The following is a 27,574-nucleotide window of genomic DNA, read 5'->3' as shown; positions in this document are numbered from 1 at the left end:
CCACGTGCCGCGGAGCGGCTGGGCCCGTGAGCCATGGCCGCCGAGCCTGCGCGTCCGGAGCCTGTGCTCCGCAACGGGAGAGGCCACAGCAGAGGGAGGCCCGCGTACCGCAAAAAAAAAAAAAGTAAAGTATCAGTGATCGATGCTTTTCTCTGTTCTGCATTATAGTGAAACCTCAGTGGTCCAGGTTCCTCTGGGGTTGTGGCTGACAGGTCACCTTTTGATTCTTTCCTGAGTCTGAACTGTTCGACACCGCGATCTTTCCAAATTGCCTTATATACTTCCGCGCCTTCCTACACTGACTATACCGAAGGTAACCATTCTTGATAATTCAGGGGCCTTCACGCGCGCATTAATTACTGTGTGGGGCTGTAATATCATCTCGCCCTCGGAGCAGAGTAATTGATGTTCATAATGAAGGCTCTTAGATTATCAGGGATGGTTTGGCTCTTCAGAATCCTTATCTTCTTTTTTGCTGACTTTCCATTTCTCTGCTGCTTCCACTAGAGGTTGGGTCCTATGTGCTTGTTCATGGGCAGAGCACCTTCCATATAGGAAGTGAATCTACAGGTTTATTGATTAAATGAGGGATGAACACTTGAGACTGCTGGCTGGCTGGCTGGAGGGATGGGAAGCCTATAATAGTGCCCTTAAACGTGCTGTTGAATAACATGGGAAAGAAAGGAAAGAACTTAAAATGGTTGGACGATCTCACCACTGAGTGAGTTTGGCTGCTGAATCACTTTCCCAGAGGCCTTTAAAAGTAGGAAGGAGGGCTGTTGCCCAGTGTGCATTTCCGGTATGAACGCAGCTTTGCTAAAGTTAGAGATACCAACTTTCAAGTCCTTTGCAGCCCTGGGACTTGATTCTCTAGCAAGCCCCATAGTTTTCTATTTATATGGCACAGTGGAGAGAACCGATCAGTCCCATTATCCTCTGCTTCAGGACACCTATGCAGAAATAGTCAATGTTTATTTGAATTTCTCATCATCCTCTTCACAACATTCTAAGTATTGGCACCTGTAAGTAAAGCAACAAGATGGCGACCCTTCTCAACTGGGCTCCTCATCAGAACCACAGACCACAGGAGAGTCTATGAGGGGAGATCTTACTCAAGGATGGTCCCACACTAGTCCCAGTCTAGATGCTGCGAGAGAAGCTATTCACTACTGACAATGGATATTACGCAGGAGTCCTCCACAGAACCCCAACTGGGAATTAGCAACCCAGAAGTAGATAAAAGTCGATTAAAGATGATATCACGTAGCCACATGTAGTCAGAATTCAAGGAGCACAAGAGTGATCACACGCTTGTAAAATTATAAAATGTTTTTATTTCAAATCTTGTTGAGGTATTGGTCATTTTTGCACTCAATTATATCTTGTAACAATAATATGAAGTCATATGATCTCATAAAGTGTCAACAGCATTCAAACTTACATTCCCCTGTAATTTTAATATTTTATAATGGTTTTTTATTTAACTTTACAATTATTTTTAAAATGTTTCTTTATACAGAAAGTATATATCTTGCTCAGGAAGATCAAAACAAGAAACTTCCGGTAAGAACACATTGAAAAACAACAAATGAAAATATTTATACCAGAATACCAAGGGATTCGACTATCTAAAATATCCTGTTAGAGCCTAATCACACAAGAAGTTTGCACAAGAATAGCATCCTTTTGTCTTGCTCTACTGAATAACGATTAGACAAATACAAAGAGAAGTAATTTTAAGGTTAAAAAAATAAATTTTAGAAATGATTCTCCCTGCCCAAATACTGCAGTAGGAAATGCAATTACAACATGTATCTCTTCCAGAAAAAAATTAAAAAAAAAAAAAAAGAAGTCTTTGTATAAAATGACTTTGGTACATAATTGTCATGAAGTCAAAATCTCCTACAAAATAAATTCAGGTATCCTCAAGAATGAGATCCAAAAGTATTGGTCGGAGATAAAATCCTTCTATGAGGTAAAGGCAAGTAAGCTATCCCTAGTGCTGTAAGGTGTTTATTTGCTATCCCTAACATGATTAATTATTGTCCTAACATGCAAATCTCATCACTCAGTGACCTATGTGCTGTTTGGCCGTTTTTGTACTTTTAAAATAAAATACCATACAGGTTATATTATACATATCAAGATCAAGTAAGAAAGCACATATATTTAAATGAGATATAATGTGGAAATCTCAGGATACTATTTAGTCACCTCAATTAGATGTTGATACATTTGGTCAAGAATATGCGCATTCATATCAGCTTAAGGCAAAAGCTAAATATTTTGATGCTGATTTTAAGCAGAAATCACACAGTGTACATTATTGTTTGATGCTCTTGGAATGCTCTCCATTTAGAACTAACTCCAATAACAGAAGTGTCCCTCTCATCTGGGTGATAACCTCAGTGATGAAATAGAAATCTACAGGTAACAGTCTATAGCTTCAAGGATTAGATAACTTGGTGGTGGACTGTCATTCGGTGCATCTATACCAATCTAGAACATTTCCTGAGTCTCACCGGTGGAGTCTCTCACAGCTGGACTTGCTGTGCAGTCCTGGCCCCTCCCTAAGACCCCGCCTCAACCTACGACAAGGTACAGTCCTCTTTGTTTCTGCCCTTCCCGTGTTCACCGGTCGTCTCTTCCTTGCCTTCTGAATTACAGTCCCCCACCTCGCCTGCTGGTCCCACGTCCTCGTTTTCTAGACTAATGCTATCTGAAGCCTTCCTGACTGTCTGACCTAGATTTTCTGATGTCACATGCTCTTCTGTGCCTTCTGCTTGACAGCCATCGTTAAGGTTCTTTGCGGGATCTTCATCTTGGAGCGGGGCGCTGCCCGGCACTTCCTCGTCGTCTGGACCTGGAGGACGGCTGGGAGCGGTGCCATCTTCTTCAGCGCCATCTTTCATAGCACCTTCCTCTAATTCTTTATTACTGGCACTGGCGCCTGATGACTGAACTGTAGTATCTTCAAAATCCAACGTGCCTCCATCAGCTACTGCTTTCCTTGTCTTAGTGTTTACACCAAAATCGTCTCGGTTAAGTCCTCCGTCCAACTCAATTCTAGGATTTTCTGGACCATCGGCATTTTTACTGCTGCCTACCGCAGGGTTCTCTTTTGGGTTCTCAGTGACCTCATTTTGTGCTTCTACAACCGGTTTTTTGTCAGTAAATTTTACCTGCTCTTCTTTCACTTCACTTAAATCTGGGCTTTGAAATGTTAACTCTTTCTGAACGTCTTTGGTTTCTACAGGTGCTGGTGATCTTTTCTTCTTGTTTTTCTTCTTCTTGTTCTTCGTTTTCTTGTGCGACGAATCCAGTGCCTCTCCCTGTTGGTCATTCTTTTCTTCATCGGGCTCTTTCGCATCTAGGGGTTCACTTTCAGCATCTACCGTACTTGGACCTGTCACCTCCTGAGGACTGCTTCTGGCTTCTGGAGAACAAGGAATGGCTTGGACTTCCAGCTTGATTGGCTTCTCATCCCTTGATTTTCTTCCTTTACCCTCCTCTTCATCGCTCTCCCCACCTCCCTCTGTGCTCTGAACTGGGACCTCCTTGGGCTCAGCTACTTCCTGGTTGGTGAGTTCTTTCTCCAAATCATGCCCTGAGCTTGGGTCCAAGCCTTCTGGAGCATCTAGCTCACGTTTTTCACGGTGACTCACTGTGTCATCGATGCCCCTTGGAGGACTCGAGGCTACTGTGCCCGGCTGCTCCCCCAACCCAGTGAGCCCTGCCTGTGGCCCAGCCTCTGTGGGGTTCCCACTCCGCTTCCCAGTGTCTGCACTGCTCTCCCTTCCAACTTCAGATGTTTGCAAAGGAGCGGATTCCTGACGTGGTTCTATGCTCATCCCTTCCAAGCTGGTTTCAAAATCTTCCCGTTTTTCTTTTTCCCACTCTTCTGCAGATTCTTTACTTTGGTTTTTGATATCCAAGGCATTACTGCTGCCCTGCCCAATCCTAGGACCTGGGATTTCACCATCTAGTTCACTGTTTACGACCTCACTTGACTCAACCTGCTGTGTGTTTTCAAAGAAGGAAGTGTTCTCCAGAATTTGGCTTTGAACCTCGTTCTCGGAATTTACTAACGTTCCTGGGGAGGGGGCGGTGCCTTCAGAGGTTTCCTGGCCCTCGGCATTGTCACCGGGATGTAGCACCTCTGTGTCCACACAGCCCTTTCCTGGGGAGGGGGCGGTGTCTTCAGAGGTTTCCTGGCCCTCGGCACTGTCACCGGGATGTAGCACCTCTGTGTCCACACAGCCCTTTCCTGGGTCGTCTTTGTGCTGTCTTTGCTCAGAGTTCTGCAAGATTTCGCTTTTCCCCTCATCCTCCACCATTTCATTTTTCACCTCCACTTCATTGGCTCTTCCTAAAAGACCATTGAGAGAATTGAAGGGACCCCATGATGCGGTTGACCACACAACATACAGTACAATGTAAACACATGTTCTCTTTCCCAGCCAACCCCGCTCCGAAGGAGAGAGAGCCATCAGAGAAGCACGCGGACAGAAGCCTTTGCCAGTTCCGTGCGGCAAAGCAGCCATCGCGTTAGCAAAGGTTGGCTCAGCGGAGGCCACTGCCACCGTGTCAAAGGCAAGAGTGGCCGCTGGTGCCACCTGGGGTGAACTGACTTTCAAAGGTGAAGTTAAGTCCTAACAAATAAGAAAGAGCTCTGGATCAGGCAGCCAAACTCTCCAAGATGAGGGGCTTCAGGAGGACTGAAGGTTCGTGGTCCCCATTCTCATTTCTGGAGGCACGCGGGGACCACTCCTACCTCTCCAGCTGTCAAACTGCACCGAATATCACGCAGCTCTAAGAGCAGCTTTCAAATAATTTTGAAAGGAAACATTCAGTTCACCTTAAGAAACTCAGCCTCAAGGCCAGTCTCAAGGGAAGCCACTTCTGAAATAGATCATGGAGGTAAAAAGAACTCCACCCTCCACCCCCTCATCACTGTCTTCCCGGGGAAGCAGCCGGTGCCCTCAACACCTGGCTCCTTTCCTGGAGGGAAGGCGGCCGGTTACAGCAGGAGGGGAATGCCTCAGATCAAGAGACCGCTTAATTAGATGTAAATCAATCAGCGATCAAAGAATTATGAATGAAAGAACCTGTTGCTGCTTTGGAATGAACAGTTACAGTTTGGATTCTCCACACAAACAGCATCGCGGCATATGAGCTACCACCACGATGCTGAAAGTCAAAGCTCGGTCGGTAATTTACGACCAGCAGTCTCCAGGGAAGATGGAGAGCCCGGCAGGATTCCGTTCCCACTCAGCTTTGCCTCACCCCTTAAATATCTCTAGTATTGCATACGTTTTATAATGTACATTTTATATTAACTCAATATTACACAAATATAAATAAAAAATAAACGGGTATCTTGGGAAGTTCCTGCAATTCTTTACAGGGTTATGTGATCAAAAAATACATGGAGACCACTTACAAAACCGACGTTTCTAGTTCTTTAAGTGTTCATTACACAACAGTTATCAAGGATTTATAGAACGTATATTTGAACAAGAGCAGCATGATAAATTCTAGCTGCTCAGGTCGGGAACATAAAGGTAGGATGGACATTCATCAATTTATCTTCCCTCAGTGACTCTGACACAACGAAAAGAGCTGTGTTTCTTGAACAGCGATCAAGGTAATGAGGCACCTTCCCGGAAAGCCAGTCCCGGGAAGCGGGGGCCTACAGGTTTCTTCACGTCCGTGAAGAACCTTCCAAACGGAAACCACAGCCATGGTCCCCGACCTTATCCCAGCCTCACTGTGAAAAGCTGGAAATGGTTGCGAGCGAGGCCTTGTTTGCTGGCTACAACTTCAGGCGGCCCACCACATGCAGAAGGTTTATCCCAAAGCCAAGTATATTACGACAAATATTAACTGGTGAATCTTCTCAGATCTTTGAAAACTGTGTAAGATATTCCTACAATATATTGGGTTTCCCACTTTACATTCTTTCAGAAGCAAAAATGGGACATACAAAGGAACATCACCTCTGACAAAGGGGCGGACGTTTTCAGACTCTTGTTGGTAAGGAAAGCCCTCCGCAATGACCACGCAGGGCTCCCTGTCCGTCTCGCCTACACCCAGGGCTACTTGTCCACAGGCACTCTGGACTCTCAAAACGCTTAATGGTGCACAGGATTTGCAGCATTGGCTTGCAAATACAGTCAACTAACTTACTTCACGGCTCTGCTATTCTGATCTTTTGACAATTCTGTAACAGAGTAAGTCACAATGCCGTGTCTGGCACATAACTGAAGAAAACCAAATACAACGGAACCGTCAACACGGTCACTGAATTTTGAGATTATTTTCCTTGCAGTCACAGTCTCACTGGCAGCTTTGAGAAGCAAAAGAAACGTATTCTTAAGCCGTCGGTGGTGAGCGCTGAACAGAGGTACATGCCAGACAACACACGTGGGTGATGGCATCGTTTGACAAGGAAGTTCCCATGAAGTGACAGAACGAAGGGCATGCTGGGTGATTGTTAATCGATCAGTGATGATTACGTCAACTCTACCAAGGCATGGAAGGTGAACCAGCGCTGACTGGAAGACACAAGGATCAAAGGAAAACAAGTACTTACCTAGCGTCCCATCCCCTGTTGCCTTGAGGGCGTTTAACTCTTCCTGTGTCATCTTTGTAGAACCTTGGTAGCCAACATTATTTAGCGGGTCTGAAGTCTCTCCATTGGTAGCTATTTCTGAATTTAGGATTATTCCATGTTTCTGGGAATAAAAACAGGCTCATTGTAATACTCACTAGGTGATATTAGGTTAAACTTTATTTTATAAATAATAAGTGAAAAAAACCCCTATTTTTCCCTAAGCAGAGGAAAACTCTACAGAGACAGAGGAGTGCTAGGCTCCACCCCTGTAAATGTTCTATCAACACACACTAATCTGGGATGTCTTCCTCCAAGGGTCCTTCTTCCTTACATGTTCCCATCCACGTCTTAACGTGCTGGTGACAAAACACTTTCCTCGGGCATCCTTTTTCACCGTAGGCTGCCAGAAAGCGGAACATCAAGCACATTCAGAGGTCTTTACCTCTAAAACCCCGGCCGTGCTCTTTAAAAGGACAGAGATAAAGAAATATGTACGTGTTCTGAAAGGGATGATGAAACTTGGCTGGAAGGTTTGTTATATTCAAAAGAAATACAATTCGTGCTCACTGCACAGCAGAACACTTTAAACCCAGCGACGCTTCACGATGCCAGGATGCCCCCCTCACCCGGGATCACCCCCTCCCTTACCCCCTCCTGCCGCCCACTGCTCTTTCTCTTCTGCTTGGAGGAACTCCCAACCCTGTACCCACAACCTGGCGAGGAGTAGCACTGTCAATCTGAGCTCTAAGCCTGTTCCCTGCTGCTTACTGCTCTGGCCGTGACCCTTCACTGTAAGTAGCTGACATGGATGTTTCCACTGGCGATGCACGCGCCAGCCCATGGCCATACCCCCTAGACTCGACACCACCTTCTACGGTGCCATGGGTCCACCCAGAGCTCTGACCCCCGCTGCTGCCCGTTGGTTTATTTTACTCGGTTTCCAGCCAGCAGCTGAAGACCCCTTGACGTGGCCCGGACAGAACTTTCCTACCATCCACGGGGATCTCCAGGACTAACTAGCGTCAGCCACACCGCGGTTCAGCTGCAGAGGTCCTGATGTTCGAGACTTTAATATAAGAGAGAAATACATTCTCTACCTTGGAGTCATGTCCTGGAGAATTTACTGGCGAGTTTGAGAAAAAATTTAGACAGCCTATCAAAAAAATTCTTGGAAATCAGAGTTGCTTTCAAGATCAGATACGCCTATAAACATCTAAAGACAACAGGCACACCTCACAGGATCTACACGACTCCACATGTCTCTTTGGGGTCAGTTAACCCACGATTTGGTTTTATTAACAGAACTAAAATAAAACGACATACAATTAACGAACACCACTATCCACACACATTCATCCCTGAGAATCCCGGAATTTGCTGTTGTCGCCTGGATTTTTTTAAAACTGTACTTTGGCTTCATACCTTTAATTCCTCTTTCAGCACGACTACTTCTTCTCTAAGATCGTCTCGTTCACTCCTTACGGAATCAAAGAACTCTTTCTGCCTCTCTAATGCCTGAGTGTGTAGCAGAGCAAAGAGAGAGAAGATTCGCACAGGTGAGCAGACGACTTCAGAAGCAGGACTAGGAAGGAGGCTTCTACTATGTACAAGGCTAACATCGGCAGGGCATTCGACAGACTATGCTTAAAGACATAAACACAATGCAATGTTAAGCTCTGCACTTAGTTTACGCCAGCCAAGACATGTCGCTGTGCATGCTGCCTGCAAGACATGAACGTTCTGAAGGATGCTCTCTTTCTTTACACCCTCTCCTGGCTTAGTCTGCGGTTTCATGGCATAGTTCGAGAAGGAACAGGAGCCATGCGCCCATTGAAATGAGGGATAAATAAAGGAAAAGAAGAAACGTTTACAAACCCCCAGTGACAACTATTTGAGTAACCTAGACTATTTCTGCACGTTGATTCTCGGTGTTTGTTGTCACAGATAGACATAAAGTGGTCCTGAAGCAAACACAACGCACACACAGACATGCACACAAAATCTTAAGTAAGCGTCGGTGAGCGTATCAAAGTGAAGGCGAGGTGCAGCTTCACGACGTAAAGGCGCCGACGTTTGCTTCAACGTCTAGAGGTTGTTATGAGAGCCGTGTGCAGTGACTCGCCGTGTTTTGGAAGCCATCTGGCATCGCGGAGCACAGCCGCCACTTTATTAAGCGTGTTCTTTCTCCCTACTCGTCAGTCCTAAATGCAGATGGGCCGCCTCTTCTTTCCCTGTGGAGGGAGAGGGGCTGGCACCTCCCCGGGCAGGCTCAAGGTGGGGATGCGTGAGGCACAGCACCTGCCACCTCGCAGCTTCCTCAAAGCCCTTGGAGAAAAAGCCCAGGCAACACGGGACAGGGGATTCCGAGAGGTCTCGGCCTCCACGCGTGAACCCGCCCAGCGTGCCTTCCTCACTCCTCCGATCTCTGTGCCGCTGGCTGCTCACAGGCAGGCAGGGAGCCCGGGAATGCTGACCAAAGGAGAATCTCCACATTGGAAGTCCACTTCCAATTTGGAGTTAATGTCAATTTGGGTAGGTTCGTGTAGTCTCTCTTTCATTCGTTTTGTGTCCCACGGGGGTCACATGCAAACCCATACAAGCCTTTTTGCAAACCAAAGATTCTGAAAGCACTCAATTTGCTAAGCAGACTGCCCACTTGAACAGATTTCAAAGACTTGAGAATCCTACCCCTATCTTTTTGTCTTTCCATTCTATTGTTTCCTGAAGATCAGAAATCTCCCTGATATAACTCGCCTGTTTCTGCTGTAGCTGTCGGATTTCCTGAAGAATAGGAACAGATAGAAAGAAAGCAGATACAGGGTTAAACAGGAAGAAACTCTGCAGTGTAGACAACCCCTGAGCCAGCAAGCGCCCTTGGAGGTCCCAGCACCATTTTTTCTCACTGATCCCGAGTTCGTTCTCAGGATGCTGGGACTTTATCCTTGTCCTTTCCCCCAGCTCCAAGTGTAGGAAGATAACCAGCCGGAGTGAAATTCTCACGAACAGGCACTAGAGTTCTAACCAAATTAAAAAAGTAAAAAATCAAGCCTGTATTAGTTTCTTTTTGTCGCTGTAACAAATTACCACAAATTCAGTGGCTTAGAACAACACACACTTATTTTCTTACAGTTCTGGCGCTCAGAAGTTCAAAATGAGTCTTACGGTGTCCCCAAAGCATGGGCAGGCCTGGGCTCTTTTCCGGAGGCTCGGGGCAGGGGAGAATCGATTTCCCCCTTTCTTTAGTTCCTAGATGTGCCCACAGTCCTTGGTTTGTGGCCCCTTCCTCACGTGGCTCTGACCTCTGCCCCCGTGGTCACATCTCCTATTCTGCCTTTGACTTTCCTGCCTCCTTCTTGCAAGGACCCTTTGGATCACTCTGGGTCCATGCAGATGATACAGGATAATCTCCCATCACAAGGTCCTTAACTTAATCACATCTGCAAAGTCCCTTTGTCTGAGGAAGGTGACATAGTCACAGTTCCAGGGATTAGGACGTGGACGTCTTAGGGGGACGTTATTCGGTCTGCCACACCTCCTCAAACAAACACAAAACCACCAAAGAATGAGAATCTTCTCTGATAAAAGGGACTGTCTCCTCAAGCGAGGCATAGAGAATTCGCCTAAACTCAATTTTCGAGAAGACTGGTAGCTTTAGTAATGACCCAACAAGATGCTCCTAAGTCACACACAAAGAAAAAAAAAAGAACAGAAAAGAAAAACAGGAAAAACTACTCACCTCAAGCATTTCTTCTCTTTGCTTCAGGGCCTCTTTCACCTCAGCAAACTGAAACTGGAGGACACTGTGGGCATGCTTTTCCCTTTCAAATTCCTGTAAAGGAGAAGTGCATTCAAATTCCAGTGGAATCACATTTTTCTGTCACTCTAGTTCACGTTCTTATGATTTACCTTTACCTGGAACAAATGACCTGTTACCACGTCATCACAGTTTTCAAGGCCTTTTTTAAAAATAAATTTATTTATTTTTTTTGTTTTTATTTTTGGCCGTGCTGGGTCTTCGTTGCTGCGCGCGGGCCTTCTCTAGCCGTGGCGAGCAGGGGGCTACTCTTCGTTGCGGTGCGCGGGCTTCTCATTGCGGTGGCTTCCCTTGTTTCAGAGCACGGGCTCTAGGTGCGCAGGCTCAGTAGCTGTGGCACGCGGGATCAGTAGTTGTGGCTCGCGGGCTCTAGAGCGCAGGCTCAGTAGTTGTGGCGCACGGGCTTAGTAGCTCCGCGGCATGTGGGATCTCCCCAGCCCAGGGCTCGAACCCATGTCCCCTGCATTGGCAGGCAGATTCTTAACCACTGCGCCACCAGGGAAGCCCTCAAGGCCTTTTTAACAACACGAACCAGTTTCTCTGGATTTTCTAGAAGACCCCCCTACGATCTACTGTAAAATTAACCTGAGGACAAACATATGGACACCAAGGGGGGAAAGGGGCGGGGGGGGGGTGGTGTGGGATGAATTGGGAGATTGGGATTGACATGGATACCCTAATATGTATAAAATGGACGACTAATAAGAACCTGCTGTATAAAAAAATAAATAAAATAAAATTCAAAAATTCAAAAAAAAAATTAACCTGAGGAGTTGACACAGCTGACAGTATGACCTGATTTCTTTACAGGTAAGCCGTGCCCTGGGAAGGCCCCCCAGGCTGTCTGCTGAGGGCCTGGAGGAGGCAGCTTTGCAAAAGAGCGGTAATAAAATCATCCCTGATTTGAAACATGCCGATGAATACCCTTTGGGACAAAAACGGATGGTCTACCTTGGCAAGCTCATCTCACTAACAGCAGGCGGCCAGCTCTGCATCTCAGAGACAAAACAGAAACAGGCGGGGGAAGCAAAGCCCTTGTCAGCACAGAGCCGCTCCCCCAGTCCAACCCTTCCCTGCGTGAAACTCACCCCTGCAACCGGGCAGCCCGCTCTTCTGGTCTCCCACTCAGCTCGGCACAGCAGCACAGTCCCTAAGTATGGTGTGGTGCCCGCCTAGCTGCCAACAGTGTAGGGAACAGCAGGGAACACCTTCCCTCGATTTGTTACCGGTTATTTTAGAAGGGATTTGACCTTCGCTCACCCTGGCATCATGTGCTCACCACTTTCTGAAGTCTGGGGGTGACTGGCCCCTCCTAGCTGTGACAAAGACGTGTCTGTCGGGCTTTGCTTCGCCCATGGTCCCCACCTTGGGTCAACGTTCCAGGGTCACCCCATTTCTCTGGAATTAGATTTGGGGCTTCTGGGTCTACCTCCTGATGCCTAAATGAGGGCATTCTAGGAGTATTTCGAATGCATTACAGTGCTGTTCCACCCAAGTGGGTTCAGAATATGCTCTCTGCTCCTAAATTATGAATTAGTTTCAAAGAAAGCTTTCATGACATCAGGTCTCATGAAAAGTTTCTCCTTTGTTTCAGAGTTCAGTTATCAGGAACTTCATGGATGAAATTCTTCTTTAGCTTCTAACTCAACTACAGCAGTGAAAGAAGGAGGCCCTCGAGTTGTTATGGTATTTGGCTTTAACCCTTGGGATTTAGAGGATATAGCTAGTTAGGAAAAAAAAAAAGATAATGACACTCACAAATTGAATTTTCTATGTGTCTCAGCAACTCTGAAAAATTGGATAATATTCTAGGATTTGACAAACCAACTAATTCCTTAAAATATGAAAAACAAGTATTCCTTGCTGTCTCACAAAGAACAGCTAAGCCCAGCCTTCACCAAACCAGCCTACTGTCATTAATTTCAACATACGCTCATGCTTTTTGTTGATAACATAAGTTAACATATTAATTCCAGTGGTTCTTAATGAAAGCCCAAATAAGATTCTACCCTTTTCTGAGGTTAATGAAGGTTTTTAATTCCCAAGTGGAGTAACCATGTCTTTTCCCAATCAGCAGAAAACAAACGAATATAATTTTCTTAAAATTCTTGATAGTTGCAACTATTTCTCTCTGGTGTTGAGATAACAAAATAAGAATGAAGAAATGTATATTAACAGGAAAATCTTGAAGCATCTAACTGTGCTTTGTCCAAGCATTCTGGGTCTTTCGTAGGCAGGTTTTCCTCATGGTTATGATTTTACCTTACATGCAAAACACACCAATGTCCTCCTAGAAAATTGTCTCTAGTTTACATATTGAAATTGTGCATACCAATACTGCAAGTCCCTCAGCAAAGAGCATGGTACTCTTATTCTTAGATGTTTGGGCTTCCAGGGCAAGTGGAGAACTATTGTTTTTAAAAAAACCACACACACACAAATATATACATACACATGTATAACATGTATATACCATATACCAAATATATATACATACACACACACACACACATATTCTACCATTCTTACATATACCATATGTATATCCTCCCATCCTTACATATATCATTTATATATATAGTCTACTATAATTACATATACCATTTATATACATATGCCTGTGTATACATATAGTCTCCCACTCTTACATATACCATTTACACGTATATTCTCCCATTCTTACATATACCATTTATATATATATTCTACCATCCTTACATACACCATTTATATATCTATATAGTCTCCCGTCCTTACATATAGCGTTTACATATATATACACGCCACCCTTCTTTCTCGCACTAGCACATACTTTGCTTTTCTCCTCATACTGCCGCCTGGACTCAGCCAGCTGCTCTTCAAGCTCCAGCATCATGTCCTTTAGCGTATCGACCTGGTACATAAAGTTTGTCTTCTCATTGTCTAGCTGAGCATTGGAAACCATGGCCTTCTTATATTTTTCTTCAACTTCTGCTAGTGAGTCCTGCAGAAAATAGGTCAATGTTTTTGAAATTGTGGTAAGGAAACAAAAAACACAGATTAGTTCAGTATTTTTAACAAAACCTCCAAAAACGCAGCCCTAAACTTAGACTTTATTTCTTAGAGCAGATGAAGCAGAAGAAGAAACACATGGCAATTTGAAGTGTCCCCAGAGTCCCCCTTTTCAATTTGCTCCAATTCTCACGGCTCAGGAAATTAGTTACGAACTGTGTCTAGGGATGAAGATACTTTACAGTCATTAGGACAAGGGGGACGCTGGGTGGAAGGGGCTCTGGTCACAGAGGCAGCAGAGCCCTGGCTGCGGGAATCTGATTCTGTAGCCCGTTGTACAGGTGTCTGAAGTACCCACTCAAGACACGTGACCAGAACCTGGGACGGAGCCAGTGCTGGGGAGGGGGAGTAGAACACCTGCCCCCAGCGGCGCACTGTCCCCGCTGGGGCTTATGAACCAGGTAAGGCTTAGGTGGAAGTTCACGTGTTCAACCCACAGGAAAACTCAACAAGGTACACAGGCCTCACTGGGTAGGTCCTGGAAAGACAAAGCTCGTTCCTTTGAAAAGACAACCAGGGAAAGAGGCCTGCAAAGTAAACATGCCCCCCTCAAACCGGGGGCTCACACACCGGCAGGGCAGGCAACAGAGTACAGCAGCGCGTGTATCCCGAAGCAGAGACCGGCGGGAGGCGACTCTGGGAGAACAGAGAGCAGCATCCCAGGTGCAAAGGACCCTGAGCTACAGAAAGGCGGGCACTGGCGGGTCAGGCGTGTGTCAGGTGATACCGTGAGGCTCTGCGGAGACCAGCGCTGCTCTCGCAGGCACTCGCAAACCAGGGCAAGGATTTCAGGTGGGACCAGCGATTCCTGCGCTGCTTCCATGGCTCTCTTTCCAACTCCAGCAGGAGTTGAAAGCCAGAATCTTAATTTTCCCCCCTTTTTAGAGAGCGGTGACAAATAGGAAACTGATTAATTAGTCATGAGATTGGCACCCCTGGGATACTGAACTCAGACTGGTTTGGGGGTACTTTCTCAGGAGCTGAAAAGGAAGGAACAGATTTACCACCTCTTGCTAGACGCATGAGCTGCCCGGGCTGCCCTGTGAAGCCAGAGAATAAAGTCCCTGACGCCCCACCTCACTTCCAGGGAGCCCGGCAACTCAATTTCCTGGTCCGCACAATGCAGTAATTCCACTTTCTACATGTACCGTGTATTTACTCAAATCCAAGAAGATACACGTTCAGACACTGCTTCGGTTAGTAAAATGGCACAGTATGCAAATAATTTGTGTGTTTCAGAAGCACAGCAACAGAACTTCCTTATCGGGAGACATCAGGTGTTTTGAGAAGCAGATTAAGTCGAAGCACTCCCTGTATGTAAGGACTGCAGAAAGTGAAGAAAACCAAAAGCCCTTCTTGAAGTGTAGGGTATGCTTCTGTGGGAAATGAGAAACTTTTTAAGCCAGGTGTGGTGGGGAGGTGAGTACAAGACATGCACCAGGAAACATGTTAGTAACATCTGCTAATGAGGAGTTACGATTTTCAAGTCTTGGTTTCAGAGCTGCCTTTGGGGAAACCATGAGCACACACACCCATGCTACTAGCATTCCTGCCACTTTGAGGTCTACAGTCTGGAGCCTCTTTAGAGCAAGCATGCAGTCTGAATGTCTTCTGCAGGATTTTTTAAAGTTAAGCTGGGTTAATGTCGTAAGTCCACACTTCCGTAAGCTGGTACCTTCATCTCTTTCAATCCCTGCATGTATTTGCCTTCTACATCCTGAATCTGGTCCTTTAACTCATTGAGTTCCTGGGGGAAATGGCAAAAAAGGCAAATGATGTCAAAGGGAAAAACGGACAGAGACCACAGAGAAGGAGAGGCGATTCTCTGATTCTTTTCTACTTCTGGGCGGTTTCCTTGTTTGAGTAGTTGGAGCAGCAATCTTCTTTTAACTTTTTTAAGTGTTAAAAGGAAAACAAGATGAATTTCAACACTACAAAGACGAAAATCTAGGTGTATCTCATGTGATATTGTCACACAACGTTATCAAAGGTACGTGTCTTCATATATTTTTACACAATTTTATAAAACAGGCAAATGAGCCTCTGAAAATGGAACAGGTTAATTTACGCATATTCAGCAGTTCACTCGAGCTCCTTGGGTTCTGCTCCGTGCTACATACAGTAAGATCCTGAAGGCAGAAATCAGCAAAGCCTGTCCCTGCCCTTACGGAGCCCAAGGACTCTACTCTCCCGTCTTGTTCGCCGCCGCATTCCCAGGGGCTGGTGTCTGGCGTGCGCTGGAGCTGCAACAAATCCTTACTGGACGAGTGAACCACGCTCACGGCCGAAGACCAGACGCAGATTATGGCTGCGGCGAACTCTACGTCAAGGCGGGAAAGGATGACCAAAGGGCTGCAGGAGGCCGAGGGACCACACAGGGAGGGACGTTTCAGGAACAGAAGTCAAGACATTGTTCTCAGAAAGCACAGGAGCTGGAAGGCGTCTGCAGGGGGACCTAGTCCCACCGGTCCTGGTGCTTAAGCTCTTCTCTGGCCTCCCTGGCAAACGTCGTCCATCTGTTCGGGTCGCACCAATGGAGACTGGTTCCCTTTCATCAGTTTTCATCACTGGAAAGCTCGTCCGTCCGTAAATGAAGCCAAATCTGACCCGGAAGAGCCTCCCTGGCCTCGGGGCTCTCTCTCCAGAGGACACGAGGTCTGGCGACTCAACCTGCCCTCGGCACAGCCTCCTTTTCAGAGGCGACGTCCCTAGTTACTTTAACGAGCAGAGGCCCATTTCTCCGGCACACGCTCAGTGTTGAGGAGGTAACAGAGAACGGTGTCCACAGACCAGTGGGAGAAGGAAAAACCACCAAAATACCACGCTGGGGTCTACTGAAGGCATAGGACGCACATCACCAAGGGAAAGGAAGGGCACGCTGCAGGCAGAGGGCGGGGATGTGCGAAGGGCAGGGTGGTGGCACCGCGAGCAGCGAGCAGCCTGTGTCCAGCACCTTCCAGTGCCGGGGGCGGAATGCCCACCCCGGCTCCGTGAACAGAGGTGGCTGAGCATCGCAGGGCAGCGTGGTGAGGGGTCTCGCCCAGGGGCGCCCGGGGAGCTGGGGGGCCCCAGCGCAGGTGTGCTGGCCCTACCGGGGCGGCTCCCTGCAGGAAGCAGAACCGGGCCGGGCCCCACTGTTACTAGAACACCAAGCTTAATGGGAGGGAGGGGAGACCAGACGGAGAAGAGCGAGCTGGAACTTTACAAATCAAATCCTATTTTACTTGAAGACTGATTTTCACAGGAGGTTTCTCTAGGTCATGCATAAGTACAGCCTTACCTTGATTTCCCTAATGGAGGCCTCAGTGTCAATGGAGGTGGAGGTGTCCCCGCTGCCCCTTCGAGAGGAAGTCCCACCCAGGGAGGCCAGTGTGGCTGCAGACAGGCCGGGCAGGCCACGAGACCCCTACAAAGTGGCAAAGAGCAGATGGGATTTCAGCCAAAACCAAAATTCTTTCTCAGTCTACTATGATGGCACCTTTACTTGAATTCAGTTTCCAAATTGGAAAATCTTCGGCGAGTTTATGGTGAGCAACAAAAAGAGGTTCATCTCGAGGGGCCTCACGGATGCTCGGGGTTTGTCTGGATTAACTGTAAGCTCCACGGCTGGGCCCATCGTGAATTCCTTCACTGTTCTGCAGGTTTAACACACACACTGGAAGTGACCCCGCCCGCCGGGGACCCCAAAGTTTGTGTGTTGCCTGGCGAGCCACCCACTAGTCCTGTTCAGTCCATGGTGAAATTCTTTATTAAAGATCAAGCAATATATTTTCTTGTTAGTTTCATCCATAAATTTCGGGACCCTCGTGGTTTATAGATGACACAATATAAAGCTCTACAGAAATCCCTTACCTTCTCCGTGAAGTCTTTTTCTGGTCTCTCTTCAACCTGGAGAGGAAAATGGATAAATATTAAATACTGAGAAGCATTAAACGGAGAATCTGGATTTCGGGGGTAAGATGATAATAAAATAAAGCATCGGCTTCCTTTGTGATTTTAAACACTCCTTTGCCATGAGACTCTCGGATACGCTGGTGTCACAGCGGCGGCCCACGGGCAGCTCAGTGAGCCTGGTTGAATTTCACCGTGCGGTTTTTCAACTTTCACAGTTTCCACAGGAAGATGATTTGTGAATGAACTGAATCTGAACAGGATGACTTGCCCAGTTTCTACATGTGTGCAGGACACGGCGTGGGACAGGACAGACACCAGCCTCGTTCACCCACCACAATTACTATGATCGGAACGCGAGAATGTGACCAGGGCTCTGGGGGCTGGAAGATGCAACCACACAGAGTTTTAATTTTGACCATCACTAAACTTGGTCTCCAAAGCGACAGAAAGCAGTGGGGCCAACTGCAGTTTCTCCACTGCTCCTGAGTAACTGAGTCAATGTGAAAATTCTAGTCTAAACATTTTGAGACAGACACCCAGATGTGGGGAGCTGGCTGGGGGTGGGCGACGGTACGGGAGAATTTGCTGGGTGAAAAGGGCGACCCCAAGACTTTGGCTTTTCAAAATCTTTCCTGTTTGGACTGTCTCTGAGTCCTCTCTTTTCCCTCCTGCAAGCAGGGGTCTCTGTGGGACCCCCAGCAGCCTGTGGAGCCCCAAGACAGCACATCTGCTTCAACCCTATGGGAGACCCCTGCCCTGCGAGGGTCTGTTGGGGTCAACAGTCTGAGGCTGCACTGGTGCTACTTCTTTCTTTGCTTAGCATCCAACGAAAGGCCAACTTTCTCTTCTTCTTTTTTTTTTTGGCACATCGAGGGCTCCTTTCCGAAAGCCCATGGGAAAGGTCCCAGAGGGCGAGAGAATCCTGCACCAAGTTGTCTCCAGACGCTCTGGATTTTCCCATCATGCCTCCAATCCCACCTCCTGTAGCTCAGAGGTTCTTAAATTTGATGGCCAGGGAGCCAACTGAAGATGCCCCGTGACGGGTGGGACCACACCTTTGATTCAGGAGACCCTCATGAGTGAGCCGGGACCCTGCAGTCACCCTGGACTGCTTACGCCACAGACCACCCAGACTGCAGGTGGACAAATCCTAACGCGTCTGGCTCCAAGGCCACCGCAGAGCGGCTCATGAACAGCTCAACTGCCCACACGCCGTCATGCACGGGGCACGTGGGTGCAGGCGCTAGGCACAGGTCCGGATGCCGTAACGGCGGTGATTTCCGGTAGAGACGAGCACTTCCTGTCCTCTGCCCACCCTGGGCCCGTGCTGGGCTGGATGCCCACATCCTCACCATCCTGTCCCCCACCAGGAAGGCTCACTGACTGCCACCTTCTCTCCTTCCCGCTCCTCAAACCTTCTTTCCAAGGGCAGGATGCCTGAAGTAACCGCTAGAATGACACAGCAAAGTGTGAGAGCTAATCAGCCGACCAAGGGGATCAGATGGAATCGTACAAAACACTTGATTACTTCAAAAGAAGGCAACTTCTGAAACCAGCTCTGAGCTCAGGAGAGTCAAGCTCAAGGGTCTTCTGCTTGACAGATCCAATTTTGCCCCCGGCTCTGGCTCCCAAATCCACTGCATCTGGTCTCACGCACCCAGCTCACACCTGGGTCTTCAGCAAGAACTTTCTACTCTCAGCTAACCAGTCTCCTTCTTGTCCTGAGGAGAGGAGATGAAGGAGCTGTGGCCCTCAGGCCAGCGGGATGACCCGCGCTGGCCTCACTCCCAGCTTGCTAAATAAGCCCCTGGGCGGGTGGGGCTTCGGGTTCCGGCGCTGCCTCCGCCCAGAGGACTCTCCTCTCCACTGGGCCACAGCCGGCTGGCCTCCAAGGACAGGAGATTTCCGGACACTCTTGGCCACGTGCACCCTTTTTCACTCTCGATGTGGCAGTCACAGCCTGTTAGATGAAGACAGCTCACTCACTGCCATGTCGCGCGCTGCCTGCCATTTGTTGGCACGTGCGTTTAGTGCGCGTAAACTTATATATTTATATTTTTTCAGATGTGCGGGTCACACCAGCCTAACTAGATATTCTGGAACATCTGTAGATGGCCTACAATTGAGATGGTTCTAGCTCATCCTCCCTGGCAGAGCCCCAGGGAGCCCCCGGACCGATGTTCTGAGTCAGGAGGATGATTTTAGCATTTCAAGTGTGGGTCTCCTCTCCACTTGGCAATACAAATATTCCCGAAAATTTCAAATAACTACGGAAAAGCTAAGTGTCCAGCACTTGCTCTGCTGCAGAATCCATTCATTAGATCTCCTGGACACAAGGCCTTTATTCTCTAGAATAAGTTAGTCTGCAGAACAAATATTAATGAGATGAAAATAAAGAGGGTAATTTAACTGTTGGTGGAAAGGGAAGATTCAGTTGAACAGACTATCCAGCTACCGTGAGAAGCCTGTTGCTGTTTTTTTTTTTGCGGTACGCGGGCCTCTCACTGTTGTGGCCTAACGAAAGGCCAACTTTCTCTTCTTTTTTTTTTTTTTGGCACATCGAGGGCTCCTTTCCGAAAGCCCATGGGAAAGGTCCCAGAGGGCGAGAGAATCCTGCACCAAGTTGTCTCCAGACGCTCTGGATTTTCCCATCATGCCTCCAATCCCACCTCCTGTAGCTCAGAGGTTCTTAAATTTGATGGCCAGGGAGCCAACTGAAGATGCCCCGTGACGGGTGGGACCACACCTTTGATTCAGGAGACCCTCATGAGTGAGCCGGGACCCTGCAGTCACCCTGGACTGCTTACGCCACAGACCACCCAGACTGCAGGTGGACAAATCCTAACGCGTCTGGCTCCAAGGCCACCGCAGAGCGGCTCATGAACAGCTCAACTGCCCACACGCCGTCATGCACGGGGCACGTGGGTGCAGGCGCTAGGCACAGGTCCGGATGCCGTAACGGCGGTGATTTCCGGTAGAGACGAGCACTTCCTGTCCTCTGCCCACCCTGGGCCCGTGCTGGGCTGGATGCCCACATCCTCACCATCCTGTCCCCCACCAGGAAGGCTCACTGACTGCCACCTTCTCTCCTTCCCGCTCCTCAAACCTTCTTTCCAAGGGCAGGATGCCTGAAGTAACCGCTAGAATGACACAGCAAAGTGTGAGAGCTAATCAGCCGACCAAGGGGATCAGATGGAATCGTACAAAACACTTGATTACTTCAAAAGAAGGCAACTTCTGAAACCAGCTCTGAGCTCAGGAGAGTCAAGCTCAAGGGTCTTCTGCTTGACAGATCCAATTTTGCCCCCGGCTCTGGCTCCCAAATCCACTGCATCTGGTCTCACGCACCCAGCTCACACCTGGGTCTTCAGCAAGAACTTTCTACTCTCAGCTAACCAGTCTCCTTCTTGTCCTGAGGAGAGGAGATGAAGGAGCTGTGGCCCTCAGGCCAGCGGGATGACCCGCGCTGGCCTCACTCCCAGCTTGCTAAATAAGCCCCTGGGCGGGTGGGGCTTCGGGTTCCGGCGCTGCCTCCGCCCAGAGGACTCTCCTCTCCACTGGGCCACAGCCGGCTGGCCTCCAAGGACAGGAGATTTCCGGACACTCTTGGCCACGTGCACCCTTTTTCACTCTCGATGTGGCAGTCACAGCCTGTTAGATGAAGACAGCTCACTCACTGCCATGTCGCGCGCTGCCTGCCATTTGTTGGCACGTGCGTTTAGTGCGCGTAAACTTATATATTTATATTTTTTCAGATGTGCGGGTCACACCAGCCTAACTAGATATTCTGGAACATCTGTAGATGGCCTACAATTGAGATGGTTCTAGCTCATCCTCCCTGGCAGAGCCCCAGGGAGCCCCCGGACCGATGTTCTGAGTCAGGAGGATGATTTTAGCATTTCAAGTGTGGGTCTCCTCTCCACTTGGCAATACAAATATTCCCGAAAATTTCAAATAACTACGGAAAAGCTAAGTGTCCAGCACTTGCTCTGCTGCAGAATCCATTCATTAGATCTCCTGGACACAAGGCCTTTATTCTCTAGAATAAGTTAGTCTGCAGAACAAATATTAATGAGATGAAAATAAAGAGGGTAATTTAACTGTTGGTGGAAAGGGAAGATTCAGTTGAACAGACTATCCAGCTACCGTGAGAAGCCTGTTGCTGTTTTTTTTTTTGCGGTACGCGGGCCTCTCACTGTTGTGGCCTCTCCCGTTGCGGAGCACAGGCTCCGGACGCGCAGGCTCGGCGGCCACGGCTCACGGGCCCAGCCGCTCCGCGGCACGTGGGATCCTCCCGGACCGGGGCGCGAACCCGCGTCCCCTGCATCGGCAGGCGGACTCTCAACCTCTGCGCCACCAGGGAAGCCCACCTGTTGCTGTTTTGCTCTGCAGTTTAAATAGTGTCTTTCCTGACTGTTCATCAGCAATAGATAAATATTGCCGAGAGAAATGAAGCTCCAGAAATCCTATGTTCACCTACAAAGATATCCGTGCCCGTAAAAGAAGGACCCCACTTTCTTTTTTGTAGTATTTCTTGTGAGAAAGACGAGAAGAACTATACACCAGACCCCAAAGCACTGGTTTCCTGGGGGCCTTTAGCATAGCTTTGCTCTGCATTGTTTCACCATTAACACAAACGCTGCTTTTGTAATTTGCAAAACACCAAATAAGGGAGAAAAAAACCTAAAACCATAGCTTTCTCTTCAGTTTAAAAAAAGTTTAAAAGTAGTTTGAAAAAAGCCTTTGTTCTGAAATAGATAACGAACTCAGAATGTGAAAGTTCAGGACGTTTTTAAGTAGAGACCACGGAGGGAAAAATTAAGCTCTCAATGAGAGTTATAGCCAATCTATGCTTGACTATTGTTTCCAATCTGTATTTTACGTATCAGGGTGACTGACGTTTGTCTGTTTTCTGAATGACAAGGGACACGTGTATTTGCCAGCCTTCCTGCAACCTAAGAAGTACGCGGAGCCCCAAGGAAAGTGGTGCAGTTTTGGTTGGGGGAGGGATGGATTGGGCGTTTGGGATTAGCAGATGCAAACTATTATATATCGAATAGATAAACAACAAGGTCCTACTGTAGAGCACAGGGAACTGAACTATATTTAATATCCTGTGATAAACCCTAATGGAAAAGAATATGAAAAAGAATATATGGATAACAATCACTTTTCTGTACGGCAGAAATTAACACAACATTGTAAATCAACTATATTTCAAAAAAACAGAAGGAAGGAAGGAAAGGAAAGAAGGAAGGCAAGGCAAGGCAAGAGGAAGGGAGGGAGGGAGGAGAAAAGCCGTGCGGCAGCATGGAGCCATTGCAGCCCCACCGGACGCCACTAGATGGCAGCCTGCGTCGAGCGGAGTGGGACCGGCCCAGGGAGCCCTGGTCAGGCAGGGCACCCCTCACTGCTCCTGACAAAGGAACAGATAAGTAACCCTGACGGTGAGTCTAATTTGACATAAAGCATAGTACTTTATCTCTGAAAATAATATACGAAGAAACAGAATAGACGGAAGGGTTTTTAAACACTGTCGTTTCTGCTGCATGATGTGACCCAGGGCATGCCGTGGACCACACGGGCCCCAACACGCTGCAGCCCACAGCAGCACGGGGCCGTGGACCAGCCGCGGGACCTCGCGGACAACGCCCCCTTAGCCGAGGAAGGGCGGCAGCACCACAGGTACTGCAGCCTGTTAGCCTTCTTACCCTCATTTACCGAGCAATTCTAAACGTTTTAGGGCAGTGTGAACACTTTATAGTAACAGGCTTCTGAAACATGCAAACCAGTATTTTATAATCACAGTGGGGTGTATAAAAAGGCATCTTTTAAAATCTACGGGAGGTAGTCACTTCCAAAAAATTTCTGAGCTTTTAAATTATGGCAACTCTTCCTTTCAGAAACAAACGCTTAACGGAGCACGTTAAATATTTTATTAATTCCAGCCTTCTAAAATCGTGTCTAAAGGAGCATACTATTTAGGCTCACTTAAATGTAATGTCTGGTGAGGTTTCAAATTCCAAGTTTTCCATATCACCACCTGGCTCGCCCACCTTCCTCGAGACAGAGTACAGTAGGTGGGCGTGGGAAGACCCTAGCAAGGGGGCCAGGGACAAAGGGACTTTTCCTCGTGGTGCCCCAAGCCCCAGATGGGAAATGAGATCACGGAAGCAGTGTCATCACGGGGTCCCTCTCGAGAAACCAACGGACAGTACTGAACGCTGCTCAGAAAACACCGACTTTAAGGGTAATTTTCCTTCAGATATAAACAGCAGTGGAGGCTACCATTAGAATGGAAATTTCTGGTTTTAAATACGATAATATTGACTGCGTCCCGAATGACTGGTCCTTGAACTCTTGTATTTATAATTCAAGACCTGTTTTTCCACCTGGTTCCTGCTTCCACCTCTTCCCACGACACAAAACGTGAGTCATTACAGTCTTTTGTTTTTCTAACTCAGATGGGGCCGAGATTCCTGTTCACCACCAATGCTTCTCTGAAAACACACTGGCACGTGAACCTGGGCGCCACGCAGGACACCCCTGACCGGTGCTTCCGTGACCCGGCAGGTTCACTGGGTTCTGAGGCCTGGATGACACAGCTGCGTCGGCGCCTCCAGGTGAGGCCCTCTGCCGGGCTGTTCTCCGGGCCTGGGTTACCCAGACTCCCGAGTCCAGCTCCCTGGAAGCACCCTGCCTTCTTCCTCGAGTCTGTGCTCTCAGTTCTAAACTGTATTGCGCCCATTTGCTGAGGTCTGCCTCTCCAGCCTGTGGGTCTGTGAGGGGAGCAGGTGTGTGTTCCTTCACCACTGCAGCCCTGTGCCTAGGACATTCGATAAACACTGGTTGAATGAACGGACCCCAACTTCCTCAAGAGGAAGATTCTGGAGAAGAAAATAGGGCTCACTTACAGAAGGTGGAAAATGAGACGAGGTCCAAAAGTGTATTATGCCCTTCTGAGGTGGGGCGGGCACCCTCTCTGCTCCCCACGAGGCTGGAGGACCCGGGGGGTGGGGCACACTTCGCGTCTCTGGATGCTGAGGTACCTTTATTTTCTCCAAGTGGGGCGAGCTATCACTTCCCTCTTTCTGGTTACTTCTGTTCTTAGACAGCGCTCCCCTCGCGCGCCCCTGGGGCGCCAGCCTGCAGCCCACACCCAGGGCCTCCCAGGGCTGCCCCTGCCCCGGCTCGTACTTCCTCCCGGAGAGGCCCCTGCCCCCTGCCCTCACCCGTACCAGCCCCTGGAACCGTATTCCTGACGGATCAGCAGGCGGGATCATTCTCCCCGAGCCACAGTGCACAACATTCACAGCCCTGCGAAGCTCGCCCAGGAGAAGCAGGTTATCAACCCAGACCTTTTCTTGCTTTTGTTTTTCAAGCATATCATTACTCGTCTTTCCAGGCGGGGTTGAGGAAGTCTACGTGCCTGGCCAGGTGTCCCCAGCCAGGAATGAGAGCTGTGACCCCTTAAGCTGGGCCTTGGAACTCCCCGCCCCCTTCCCGCTCTGCGTCCTTCTGAGAGGCCAGGCGGGGAGGGTCACTCAGCGCACGGGCCTCTCCCTGGGCACCGCCTGTCCCGCAGCTCCTCCCTCCCAGGCAGGGGGACCAGGGAGGTCTGAGCACAAGTTTCCTGGCCTCTTTCCAATCATCAAGGCCAAATGCATCCACTTACACCGTTCGTCTCGCAAGCCCAAAACGCAAACTCCCAGCCCTTGCCAGTGGTGTGACTGTCCAGGCTCAGAAACCAGAAATGGGGCAGATGTCGTGGAAGAGGACTGAGGTTTGGAAGCAGAGCAGAGGGTTCACTCAGCTCTGTCCTCCAGACTCTCTGCAGAGGCCAGGGATGCTGCCCGCGCCCCACCCTTCAGGCGGCCGGGAGCCACCAAAACTGCGTGGAGGTGCCCTGCGCGGCGCACGGGTGTCTCTGCCTTCTGAGGGCCACACCCAGAGGCGTCCTCAGCTCTGACGCCCCACACGCGTGTGAGGTGCCCGGATGCTGACCTCTGCTCACTAACCGTGCCAACCTGAGTCAGTCGACCTTCGTCAACGAGCAGCTGACTCAGGGGAGAAAGGAGACGGAACCGATGACCTGTGTGTAATGAACTGAAAAGTCAGCTCAGTCAAGTCCCTGAGAGTCCTGCAAACCCAGGGCTCTCAAGGGACCAAGGGACCAAGGGACGGTGGGGAGGTCTTGCCAGGCCCCCCAGTTACCAAGAGACCCCCACCTCTCGTCCTCAGGCCCCAGGGACACAGGCACGACGAACGCTCACCTCTCTTGTGTCCACTAAACCCATCTTGTGGGAGTACACTGTTGTCAGATGTAGGAAGCAGACGACAGAGGAATTCGTATCTGGTTTCAGTCTCCTCCGTCGGGGAACGAGACTGCGTTGCTATGCTGTGACTTCATTCTGATGCCCGAATAAACCCAAAGACGCCAGACCATCGCGGGCTCACAGCTCCCTGCTTCGCTCGAGCTGCGCCAGGCAGGGAGCCCAGGAGGGGTCAGGCCTCAGCTTCTTCTGACGGCCGTGAGCTTTCGTGTTCCCCAAAGCGAGTGCCGGAGAGCCAGCATCACGCCTGAGGACGCGCGGCTCTCCACGTCGGGTCCATCGTGGGAAAACACGGATGACTTGCGGCGGAAAGACACAAGCCAGGGCCTGAAGGCGGAGGCGGGGGCCGCTGACCTCGCTGACCTCGGGGCAGGGATCCCTCAGCGCACAAACGCGGCGCTTCTGTCCCGTCTGCCACGTGCAGAAGAAGCGACTCGCCGGGTTTTCAACACTCAACGTACATGATATGGAACAGCTGGATATCTTACTGTCCCAGCTTGACTGGTCCTGGCTGGAGCAGTAAGCGGTGGACTTTGCGGGGTGTCCGTCACCCCACGTTTCCTGCCCCACCTGAGCGCGGTCAGGAAGCTGCTTCTCCTATTCCCCTCGTTGCCGGGGGGCGAGGGGGGCAGCTTTCAATTCCACAGAGAAACAGGCTCTCCCGTTCTAATACTCGCCTGCCTCATCTATCTTTTGTGTTCTCACCCTCGATGTGTCAATGGCGGAGAGAACGTTTCTCTACTAGCAGGAAAGCATCAGGGCGAGCCCAGTGACGAATGGCTCTGGCCTTGGAGTCAGGGAAAGCAGGGCAGGCGTGGGGGGACTGAGGCCCCCGATTCAGCAACACGGGCTCAGTCTGCAAAGGGATCCATCCCCTTGTTTGTGTCGCCAGAAGAAGCAGATGTCTGCATTTGGTGTGAAGACTCCTGGCTTTAAAAGGCTGCATCTAATTTGCAAAACAAATCAGCAGCCCCATGGGTGCACGTGTGCAAGTGGGCGACTCAGGCCCACGGCCTCTTCTCGGATGACCAGGAACACGTCCTGAATTTTAGACATCGACGCGTCTAACTGTGGTGTTGTGTAAGTGAGTTACAAACCACGGTCAAGCTCCGGGTTCAACTTTGCCCATCTTCACCTTCTTCTGCCCAGGGCCTATGAGGAGGGGTCCTGGCCCTCGGCGTGGCAGCCCCCGTGGTGCAGGGCTGGCACGCGCACCGCTCGGCACACAGCCCAGCCCGTCCACTGAACGTCCTTCCCTGGTCACTGTGTCAGCCCCCCATCCCAAATGTCCCCGGGGCAGATGTGCCCTGCCAACCGCTATGGTCAAGAGAACAATACAGTTGCCTCATACAAAGCATCAGATGCGGTGAAACTGTCTAAAATTCCAAAGACCGTGGGAGAAACACACAATAATGAGATTTAAATGATGGAGACTGGGGAGCAGGACCTCTTGCTTTCTGAAGCAGAACTTGGGTCATCTCAGGCCGGGTAACCAACAGGAGAGCAGCTCTGTCGATTGTTTCACAGGCACTGAACAGAGGACCAAAGGGACAGTGGGGGATGGAATAGAGCTGGGGATGCTGTGGCACTCGCAGGCCGATACTTTATCCTAAAAGACTGTTGGGCTCCAATAACAGGTAACGTTCCAAACAAAATGTTTAAAAGTGAACCCTTCGGGCTTCCCTGGTGGCGCAGTGGTTGCGCGTCCGCCTGCCGATGCAGGGGAACCGGGTTCGCGCCCCGGTCTGGGAAGATCCCACGTGCCGCGGAGCGGCTGGGCCCGTGAGCCATGGCCGCTGGGCCTGCGCGTCCGGAGCCTGTGCTCCGCAACGGGAGAGGCCACAGCAGAGGGAGGCCCGCATACCA

At 49.3% G+C, this 27,574-nt stretch overlaps 1 protein-coding gene across 34 annotated transcripts in view; it reads right to left on the bottom strand.

Moving 5' to 3' along the window:
• The window catches only part of LRRFIP1 (LRR binding FLII interacting protein 1), a 150,496-nt gene that overhangs the window by 10,505 nt on the left and 112,417 nt on the right, over positions 1–27,574 (bottom strand). For 9 of the 34 annotated variants that reach the window (XM_028482920.2, XM_028482916.2, XM_055090739.1 and 6 more), the window contains 9 exons: positions 17,334–17,369; positions 16,762–16,887; positions 15,157–15,228; positions 13,243–13,413; positions 10,353–10,445; positions 9,305–9,397; positions 8,039–8,131; positions 6,596–6,737; positions 1,341–4,369 (listed from right to left, as the gene is read on the bottom strand). In XM_028482920.2, coding sequence (XP_028338721.1) covers positions 2,589–4,369; positions 6,596–6,737; positions 8,039–8,131; positions 9,305–9,397; positions 10,353–10,445; positions 13,243–13,413; positions 15,157–15,228; positions 16,762–16,887; positions 17,334–17,369 — 2,607 coding nt within the window. In that variant the 3' untranslated portion in view covers positions 1,341–2,588. Of the gene's footprint in view, positions 1–1,334; positions 4,370–6,595; positions 6,738–8,038; positions 8,132–9,304; positions 9,398–10,352; positions 10,446–13,242; positions 13,414–15,156; positions 15,229–16,761; positions 16,888–17,333; positions 17,370–27,574 lie in introns of those variants that run through there. The other 25 variants (XM_028482906.2, XM_028482913.2, XM_028482921.2 and 22 more) reach the window with 10 other exon arrangements.

The sequence above is a fragment of the Physeter macrocephalus genome, chromosome 2, assembly GCF_002837175.3.
Source record: "Physeter macrocephalus isolate SW-GA chromosome 2, ASM283717v5, whole genome shotgun sequence".
NCBI lineage: Eukaryota > Metazoa > Chordata > Mammalia > Artiodactyla > Physeteridae > Physeter > Physeter macrocephalus.
Note: the sequence above shows the minus strand (reverse complement) of the source record. Positions and strands in the feature narration are given on the sequence as shown.